Genomic DNA, 10,471 nt, shown 5'->3' with positions numbered 1-10,471 from the left:
GTGACAGAGCGCGTTGAACATTTTCACTGAGAGGACGGGACTGTAGCCACTGACAACGGTGATGCCCAACATACAGCTTGCCATGGAAAGGAGTAAGAAGGATTGGATGAAGACAGTGGGAAAGTAGAGAGACGGAAGGGACAAAGCATCTCCATACGCTTATCTGAAATTCTCACCAATGAATTACATAAGTATCTCTATCTTTATGCTTTATTCATATATCATTCATGACCATTTAAATCTACCTGACTGAGATTTACAAGGTGACCATAGCTTGCTTCATACCAACAATCTCCGTGGGATCGACCCTTACTCGCGTAAGGTTTATTACTTGGACGACCCAGTGCACTTGCTGGTTAGTTGTGCGAAGTTGTGATAAAGAGTTGAGATTGCAATTGAGTGTACCATGTTGATGGCGCCATTGATGATCACAATTTCGTGCACCACACTGTATTGGCATAGAATTCCCTCACCAAGCTCTCCACCACTTTTCTTGGTGGGTTGCATAGAAGTGACCAACCCCTCTATTCGATCTCAATGGTGATTTCAATATGCTCATTCCTCCCTAGTTGAAACCCAACTTCTGGAATGATTTCCCTCTCACTCACCCAACCATAGAATTGGTTTTGGTTGAATGCGGAGAGGAACTTGTAGTCATTAAAAGAGCTTGAGGATCCAGAGGTTGGTTCCTTGGTTTTTCTTTTCTTTGAGGCTGAGCTTTTTGATGGTGCCATTAGGTTGAGAGGGTGTGTTTGAGGTTGTAAAAAAAATGGGGGTTGCAAGAAAGAGAAGGCAAAACAAGGTTTTTCTCCAATACCAAACTTAGGACTTGATTGTCCCAATAAAGAAAAAAGAAAGTAGGGGATAGTAGAAGATGAAAAGAGAAGCGAAGGTGAGGGGTATAGGGGTTGTTGAAGTGGGAGAGGAGATGGGGAGTGAAGCTCTTATAAAGGGTGAATGATGTGGTTCAAATGGTGGGAAATAAAAAGGGTTAAATGTTTTTCCACTTTGAGAAGTGGCGCCTAGCGTGGGAAGAGGCGCCAACTCTTTTCTCACAGTGTCTTCTGCGTGTGTCAAGTTCCAAAGTGTAAGTACACTTTGACTTCCTTGTTTTGTGAGTTGTTAACCATGTGGGCCCCATCTTCTCTCCTGAAATTGAAACTGAACCCATTAGTAATGACAAAAGAACCCCTTCACATTCCTTCTCATTAAGAATAAATTGGATTGCAACTGATGGGTGTCCCTTGGGACACCAAACTTAATTCTTTAGCATCTTAATAAATTGGTTTCATCATTGTGTATTTAATGTGTTCATAAGAGTGGAATAACATCAAACTTTTCATTTTCTTTTGATTCCAACTCTTCTGGACTCATTAAATCACATTCATGTTCTTACCCAAAGAATTAAGTGCTTTCAAATTGGGTGACTTAGGCTGCTATGTGATCATTGGTGGTGGCCACACCAAACTTAATCTCTGGGCTTACTCTTAAAAATCAAACTATTAATTGTTTGTAAGCCTAGATTAAGTGGTGAGAGGCCACACCAAAGTTAGCACTTAAGTTAGTTCTCAGCCCATTCACTCATCATTAGTTATGCATTCATCAAGTTATAATTCCCAATTAGAAAGAAATAAGAGAGTGTAAAAAAATTTTAGCTATCAAAGCTAATATCAAACTTCTAATCTACAATTGTAAACTAATCCCAAATACTGAAAATTAAACTATTTAAAGCAACAGAATTTAAACTACTTCTAAGAAAATCAATTAAATAAAAAAGGATAGAGTGTTGGGGTGTCTCCCAACTAGTGCTTCTTTATTGTCATTAGCTTGACATTCCTTCATCTTTAGCTGAGCTTGTAGCTCACTCTCTACTCCTCCAAGGAGCCTCCCAAGTAGTGCTTGAGTCTATGGCCATTGACAGAAAAAGTTCTATGAGTCTTGTCCTCTATGAGCTCCACATGACCATAGGGAAACACTTTGAGTATGGTGAAAGGTCCTGACCATCGAGACTTGAGTTTTCCAGGGAAGAACTTGAGTCTTGAGTTGTAGAGTAACACCTTCTGTCCTTCAGTGAACTCCCTTCTTGCTATCTTTTGGTCATGCCACCTTTTTGTGTTCTTTTTGTAGATTTTTGCATTCTCATATGCTTGATTTCTAAACTCTTCCAGTTCATTTAGTTGCATTAATCTCTGTTCTCCAACAGCTTGCTCATCAAAATTCAATAGTTTTAGAGCCCATAAGGCTCTATGCTCCAGTTCAACTGGCAAGTGGCAAGCCTTGCCAAATACTAGTTGGTATGGTGACATCCCAATGGGGGTCTTGAAGGCTGTCCTGTAGGCCCATAGAGCATCGTCTAGCTTCTTAGACCAGTCCTTTACTGAGCTTCTGACAGTTTTTTCAAGGATTCGTTTCAGCTCTCTGTTGGAGATCTCAGCTTGCCTGTTGGTCTGTGGGTTGTATGGAGTTGCCACTATATGCTTTACTCCATATCTGAGAAGCAGTGTCTCAAGTTGTTTATTGCATAAATGTGTCCCTCCATCACTAATGAGAGCTCTGGGAACTCCAAATCTGCTGAAGATATTCCTTCTCAAGAAGCTTATCACAACTTTGTTGTCATTCGTTGCAGTGGTGATTGCTTCTACCCATCTTGAAACATAATCAACAGCCACTAATATGTAGCTATTTGAGTAGGAGGTTGGGAAGGGTCCCATGAAATCTATTCCCCATACATCAAATAGCTCTTGCTCTAGTATGTATTGCTATGGCATCTCATTCCTCTTGGTTAAATTACCAACTCTTTGACATTCATCACACCTTGACACCATTTCCTTGGCATCCTTAAACACTATTGGCCAGTAAAATCTGGATTAAAGCACTTTTGCTGCTGTCTTTTCTCCATTGAAGTGACCTCCATATGCTGATCCATGGCAATGCCATAACACTTCCTGCCCTTCTTCATGGGATATACACCGTCTTAGGACACCATCAGTACACTTTTTGAATAAATAGGGGTCATCTCAGATGTAGTGTTTGGCATACTTGATTAGCTTCCTCCTCATGTGCTTATTGATGTTAGTTGGTAGCTCCCCAATAGCCTTGAAGTTAGCTATGTCTGCAAACCAAGGGGCTACTCGAATCATCATCAATTGTTCATCAGGAAAGCTTTCATTTACTGTTACTTGCTGTATTTCTTCTTCTTGTGGGATCCTTGAGAGGTGGTCAGCTACCTTGTTCTCTGCTTCACTTCTATCTTTAATCTCAATATCAAATTCTTGGAGCAGCAGGATCCACCTTATTAGTCTGGGCTTAGATTATTGTTTGGTAAGTAAGTATTTGAGTGCTGCATGATCAGTGAACACAATTACTTTTGAGCCAATAAGATATGATCTAAACTTATCAAAAGCAAAAACTATGGCTAAAAGTTCTTTCTCCGTGGTGGTATAGTTCTTTTGATTCTCATTAAGGACCTTGCTAGCATAGTAAATGACATGTACTAGCTTGTCTTTCCTCTGTCCTAAAACAGCACCAATAGCAAAATCAAATGCATCACACATTAGTCCAAAGGGAAGATCCTAGCTTGGTGGTGCTATAATAGGTACAGAGGAGAGTTTTTTTTATGAGTTCATCAAAGGCTACCATGCATTCTCTGTCAAAAACAAAAGGAGTATTTGAGATAAGTAGGTTGCTAAGGGGTTTTGAAATCTTTGAAAAATCTTTAATAAACCTCCTATAGAACCCAGCGTGTCCCAAAAAGCTTCTGATTCCTTTGACATTGTAAGGTGGAGGTAATTTTTCAATCACTTCCACTTTTGCCTTGTCTACTTCTATACCATCTTTTGAAATCTTGTGACCAAGAACCACCCCTTCAGTCACCATAAAATGGCACTTCTCCCAGTTTAAAACCAGGTTGGTTTCTTAACACCTTTTAAGCACAAGAGCAAGATGGTACAGATAATTAGAATATGAGTTCTCAAACACAGAGAAGTCATCCATAAATACTTATATGAACTTCTCAATCATATCTGAAAAAATGGAAAGTATGCACCTTTGGAATGTTGCAGGTGCATTGCACAATCCAAAGGGCATTCTCCTATAAGCGAAAACACCATATAGACAAGTAAATGAAGTTTTTTCCTAATCCTTGGGGTCTACAACAATTTGGTTGTAGCCCGAATATCCATCCATGACACAATAATACTCATGTCCTGCCAATCTTTCAAGCATCTGGTCCATGAAGGATAGGGGGAAGTGGTCCTTCCGGGTGGCTTCATTAAGTTTTCGGTAGTCAATGCACATACGCCATCCGGTTACTGTTCTTGTAGGTATCAATTCATTCTTCTCATTTGCCACAACAGTGATCCCTCCCTTCTTAGGGACTACTTGCACCGAGCTTACCCAAGGGCTGTCTGAGATGGGGTAGATAACCCTTGCTTGCCACAATTTCAACACTTCTTTCTGAACCACTTCAGTCATAGTTGGGTTCAGCATCCTTTGTTGTTGTCTTGAGGGTTTGGTATCCTCTTCAAGTAAGATCTTATGCATACACATTGAAGGACTGGTCCCCTTTAAATCTGCAAGTGTCTAGCCTATGGCATCCTTGTGTTGTCTCAGCACTTGGATAAGTTCCTCTTCTTGTTCCTTACTCAGACTTGAATTTATGATTACCGGGTAAGTGTTGTTGGCACCCATATATGCATACTTCAAGCTGGGTGGTAAGGCTTTTAGCTCTAGTTTTGGTGACTCTGCATCTTTGTTGTCTGTGGTAGTTGGCATGATTGAGTTCCTCATGGTTGTTTGTGGTAGTTCTCCATCTGGTGCTTGTTCTAGCTCAATGCTTCCTCCACATTGTTCTTCTTTCATGACTTCTTGAACTGTCTATTCCATGGTGTCTACCAGCATGCATTCTTCTATGGATTTCTTGGGGTAAATCATTGCTTTAAAAACGTTGAAGATCATTTTCTCTTCATGCAATCTCAAGACTAGTTCCCCTTTCTGCACATCAATAATGGCTCCAACAGTAGCTAGAAATGTTCTTCCTAGGATAATTGACGTGTTGGCCTCTTCTTCCATGTCCAGCACAACAAAGTCAGCAGGGAAAATGATTTCTCCTACTTTTACTAGCAAGTCTTCCACCACCCCATGTGGAAACTTAAATATTCTGTCAGCCAATTGGAGTGCCATTCTTTTTGGCTTGGCTTCCTCAATCTTCATCCTTCTCATCATGGTTAGGGACATAAGATTTATGCTAGCTCCCAAATCACACAAAGCTTTCTCAATAGTGATGTCCCCTATGATGCAGGGGATTTGAAAACTCCCTGGGTCTTTCAGCTTTCGAGGTAGCTTCCTCTGTATGATGGTGCTGCATTCCTCAGTCAATAATATGGTTTCCTTTGCCTTCCAGTTCCTCTTTTTGGTTATAAGCTCCTTTAAGAACTTGGCATAGAGTGGCATTTGTTCTAATACCTCAGCAAATAGTATGTTGATTTGGAGTCTCTTGAAGATTTCTAGAAACTTAGAAAACTGGCCATCCTTCCCATCTTTTCTCAATCTTTGTGGGTATGGTGCCTTTGGCACAAAGAGCTTCAAAACTGGTTTTGGTGAAGGTAAAGTTGGGATCTCCCCTTCATCCTCGTTCCCATACTTTGATGTAGCCTCTTCGTGATTATCTTTGCTTGGGGCTCCTTTCTCTACAACCTTCCCACTTCTTAGAGTTATGGCTTTGCATTCCCCTCTTGGGTTAGCCATGGTATCGTTGGGAAATATGTGTGTGGGAAGTGGGATTTGCTTGGACAAAATCCCCACTTGTGCCTCCAATTTTGAGATTGCTGCGCCTTGATTTTTCAGATTTGACCTATATTCTTCTTGATTAGCATCTATTCTTTTGTTAGTCTATGCTTGTCTGTCCATGAGGGTGGAGACTGCTCCTGAAATCTGGGATAACAGTTGTGCCATTGCAGCCTTCATCCTCTCAAAGTTGCTCTTGATTTTGCATGGTTGCATAATTAAGGATGATTCATCTTGATTGAGGTTGTTGTGTTTGGGTTGGTTGTTATGGTATGATGTGTTTTGTGAATTATGGTAGGGTCTATGGTTCCCTGTTTGATGGTTGGGGTTGTGGTTGGATGTTGATTTGATGTATAAAGCTTGTTGTGGTCCTGGTTGGGGTTTTGTTGATTTCCCCACCCAAAGTTTGGGTGGTTCTTCTAACCTTGGTTGTATGTCTTAGAGTGTGGGTCATATGGTGTTCTGGATGAATTGTACACATAATTAGCTTGTTCCCAGTCACCTTCAGATTCTAATGCATTCCCTTCTTATTGAGGAGTTTGGTCTTAAATGACTGAGGCTTGGTTGGCCTCCATCCTCTTGGTTAAGGCTGCTATTTATGCTGCAATTGCCTTGTTCTGAGCTAACAAAGCATCTACAGATTTGAGTTCTAGCATTCTTTTCTTCTGAGTCTTTTCTGAGGCATAGAAATACTCATTTTCAGCTACAGTCCTAATGACATCTATGGCCTCTTCAATGGTTTTCTTTTTGTTGAGTGAGCCTCCTGAAGAGTGATCCACTGCCTTCTTTGCTTCATAGGATAGTCCCTCATAAAAGATATGTAGTTGTACCCATTCATTGAACATTTCTGGTGGGCATCTTCTTGTCAGATCTTTGAATCTCTCCTAGGCCTCATAGAGTGTTTCTCAATCTTTTTGTCTGAAAGTTTACACCTCAGCTCTCAGCCTGTTGATTCTTTGTGGAGGGTAAAATCTTGCAAGGAATCTGTTCATGACCTCCTCCCATGTAGTTAGGCTGTCCTTGGGGAATGATTCCAACCACTTTGCTGCCTTATCTCTGAGTGAGAAAGGGAACAAGAGCAGTTTATAGATGTCAAGGTGTACCCCGTTGGATTTTACAGTATCACATATCCTCAAGAATATGTTGAGATGTTGATTAGGATCTTCCTGGGCACTTCCTCCATATGAGCAATTATTCTGAACAAGTGTGATGAGCTGAGGCTTCAGCTCGAAATTATTGGAATGAATTGTTGGCTTTAGGATGCTGCTGCCACAGTTTCCTAGGTTTGGGTTGATGTAGGAGCCTAAGACTCTCTTTTTTGTCCATCATGATTGACTGGGCCTTCTCTGGCATGATTATGAACTTCTTTCTCATGATGATTCTCCATATTCTCCTCCATGTTTGTTTCAAAATACTCTTCCTCTTCCTTAGCACCAACGACTCTCTTCCCTCTTGCTTCCCTCCTTAATCTAAGGAAGGTCCTCTCAGGTTCAGAATTAAAGGAAGTTGAAGCCCCGCTTCTCCTACCTGTCATACAACCGATCAAGGCAAAAAGTAAGAAAGAAAAAAAATGGATGAAGTAATTACTGTTGGTAGAGTAGTTGTTAGTGTGGGTAGTGCAATTAATCAAATAGTTAGGAGGGTAGAAATATGGACACTAAATAAAATAATCAAAGAAAAAGGAAGTAGAGCTCAAAATAAAATAAAAAATGCTAAATAAAAGAAATTAAAATAACAAGGAAATTAAATTTCTTAATCTAGCTCTCCAATCAATTTAATCACTGTCAAATTTAAGCCAATCCCTGGCAACGGTACCATAAAACTTGATGAGTTCAAATTCACTACCCCTTTCAAAAATTAGTGAATCAGTTCTTTTGGCAAGCGCACCAAAATTATCGCCAAGTAATAACCCACAGTGGAGTGGGATCGTATCCACAGAGATTGGCAAATTCAAGCAGTTTTAATTGATTGATGAATTAGTTAAGCGGATCAATAAAATTGTGAAGTGCAGAATTGTAAATGACATAAATGTAAATGACTAGAATATTAAGAAAAGCTATAAAGTGCAAAAACGAAAATTGCAAAATGTAAAGTGCTAGATCATAAATGACTTGAATGTAAATGGGAATGGGGGATTATTGAATATAAAACTAAGCAGTAAAGAAATGGATAGATAAGAATAGGGAAGTTCATTGAGATTGGGAGATGTTGTCTCTTTGGATCAAATCTAGCTTATATCCTCTTCAATCATGTAACTCATTGACCTCTTGGCAATCATGATTGATTGAGCCCCAATCCCTTGGTGACTCAATCTCTCAGATCTTGATCAATAGCCAATTCCTTGGTCTAATTGCTCATGAAGAGAGATATGCTTGGTCCCTGATTATACCACACACCCTCATAGGTCCAGGTAGAGGGGGGATTATATGTCACGTATCCCATCACCAAAACCCAGATTCTACTCAAGTGTGAGAAGGAATTTCAAGCATGGTTTCATGTTTCCTTTCCCAAGGTTCCCATGAAACCCAATTGCATTCAATCTCTTTCCCAAGATAATTGAACACTAAGCATTAAAAATGAAATTCCTTCTAGAAAATCAAAGAGAAAATGAAGAGAAGAAGAATTTCACTATTATCAATCCATCAAGTACAACAGAGCTCCCTCTCTCAATGAGAGGGAAGTTAGCTACTGATAGCTTGAAAAGTACTCAAAATTGGAATATAAAAGTGGATCTAAAACTAACTTCTTAACCCCTTCTTCAGTACTCTTTTGGGGTATTTATAGTACTCCTATTAAAATAAAAGAATTACAAAAGTGAAAAAGGAAAAATTACATTTTGGAGGGAAAAGAAAACACTCAATAAGCATGACTTCCCAGCTGGCGTGTGGCTGGCATTTTGCTGGCGTGTCACGTGCCCTTCAAACTAGCTTGGCGTGCCACGCTCAATCCTTCAAGTGGCACGCTCAGCTCTCTATCAACATTGGTGTGCCAAGCCTTCGAACTCAAGTGGCACGCCCTTTGCTTTTTCCACTTTCCTTTGCCTCTGGAAACTTGAACTAGCATGGCACGCCCAGGGTCTGGCGTGCCACACCCCTTTGTGAGTGAGTGGTTCCTCTGTTTGGCATGCCATGCCATGAACTCAAGTGGCACGCCTCAATGCTTCTTTGCCCTCTGAATGACTTGGCGTGCCACGCCTGGTTGCTTAAGTGGCACGCCAAAATGAAGAATAGTGAGTGACGTGCCACGCCTTCGATACCAAGTGGCACGCCCCATGTAATTGGCCTCTTTCATCCTCTCTGGAGACTTATACCAGCGTGCCACGCCTGAAGATTGGCGTGCCACGCCCATGATCTTGTCTTGTTCCAGTAGTTGGCGTGCTACGCCTCGGCCTTCAACTGCCACGCCATAGTGAGATGCTTGGGTTGGCGTGTCATGCCTTCGATACCAAGTGGCACGCCCAGCCCTTGCTTTGGTCTCTTTGTGCATTGACATGCCACGCCTGGTTGCTCAAGTGGCACGCCTAAGTGAGGTTGAGAGGTTGGCGTGCCACGCCTTCGACTTCAAGTGGCACGCCCAGTCTTCAATTGCCTTCAGCCCCTTTTCTGGATCATTGTACCAGCGTGCCATGCCATGTTGCTCAAGTGGCACGCTCGTGCATTTGTGGACTCTTCAAGCTTGGCGTGCCACGCCTGGGTCCTCAAGTGGCACACCTAAGTGACTTCTTGGTGCTGGCGTGCCACGCCTTTGACACCAAGTGGCACGCCATAGTGGAGGTTCTTCTTGAAATGGTGAGTTGGCGTTCCACGCCCCTTTGCTCAAGTGGCACACCCATAGTAGTTGATGGGTCAGGCGTGCCGCACCCTTTTTGTGTCCTCCATTATGCTCTCTGGAATTTTGTACTAGCGTGCCACGCGCAGTCCCTGGCGTGCCACGCCCAGTCCCTGGCGTGCCATGCACATACATTTGTGCTTGGACTTCTTCTCTAGACTTTAGTACTGGCATGCCACGCCTAGCTCTTGGCGTGCCACGCCAGTGCATTTTTGTGGCGTTTGCTCCCAATTGGCACACCAGTTTCACACGCCCAACTTCTTGTTTGTCTTCTTCCCATTTTTGATGCCCTTTTTCACCTGAAATTCAGCACAACTCATCTCAAAGTAGTGTACTGGTGGACGAAATTGTGATTAACAATATTAGCTCTTTGGTATGTGCACAAAAACATTAACTCAGCACTTTCTTTTCACAAATCCGTTCAACTAACCAGCAAGTGCACTAGGTCGTCCAAGTAATACCTTACGTGAGTAAGGGTCGATCCCACGGAGATTGTTGGTATGAAGCAAGCTATGGTCACCTTGTAAGTCTCAGTTAGGCAGATTAAATTGTTTTATGGATTTTCGAATAATTAATAATAAAAAGAAAATAAAATAGGATAGAAATACTTATGTAAATCAATAGTGGGAATTTCAGATAGGCGTATGGAGATACTGTGCTCCTCTTGAATCTCTACTTTCTTATTGCTTTCATCCAATCCTTCTTACTCCTTTCCATGGCAAGCTGTATGTAGGGCATCACCGTTGTCAATGGCTACATCCCATCCTCTCAGTGAAAATGGTCCTATGCTCTGTCACAGCACGGCTAATCATCTGTCGGTTCTCAATCAGGTTGGAATAGAATCCCTTGATTCTTTTGC

The 10,471-nt window shown here is 41.6% G+C and overlaps 1 protein-coding gene across 1 annotated transcript; it reads right to left on the bottom strand.

Annotated features, from left to right (window-relative positions):
- Nucleotides 1-4,875: 4,875 nt before the first annotated feature.
- On the bottom strand, nt 4,876-5,745 carry LOC130980777 (uncharacterized). Its single transcript, XM_057904424.1, has 2 exons — nt 5,264-5,745; nt 4,876-5,212 (listed from the first exon to the last, which is right to left on the bottom strand). Exons 1-2 carry the CDS (start codon nt 5,743-5,745, stop codon nt 4,876-4,878), a joined length of 819 nt encoding a protein of 272 aa, XP_057760407.1.
- Between the last annotated feature and the right edge of the window lie 4,726 nt (nt 5,746-10,471).

The sequence above is a fragment of the Arachis stenosperma genome, chromosome 5 (assembly GCF_014773155.1).
Source record: "Arachis stenosperma cultivar V10309 chromosome 5, arast.V10309.gnm1.PFL2, whole genome shotgun sequence".
Classification (NCBI taxonomy): Eukaryota; Viridiplantae; Streptophyta; class Magnoliopsida; order Fabales; family Fabaceae; genus Arachis; species Arachis stenosperma.
Note: the sequence above shows the minus strand (reverse complement) of the source record. Positions and strands in the feature narration are given on the sequence as shown.

Excerpts from the sequence above, each read along its gene's own strand:
- LOC130980777 (XM_057904424.1), bottom strand. The coding sequence starts at position 5,745 with ATGGCTAACCCAAGAGGGGAATGCAAAGCCATAACTCTAAGAAGTGGG. Across the intron at positions 5,213-5,263 it reads ATCACTATTGAGAAAGCTTT|GATGAAGATTGAGGAAGCCA; the intron begins GTGTGATTTGGG and ends CATGATGAGAAG.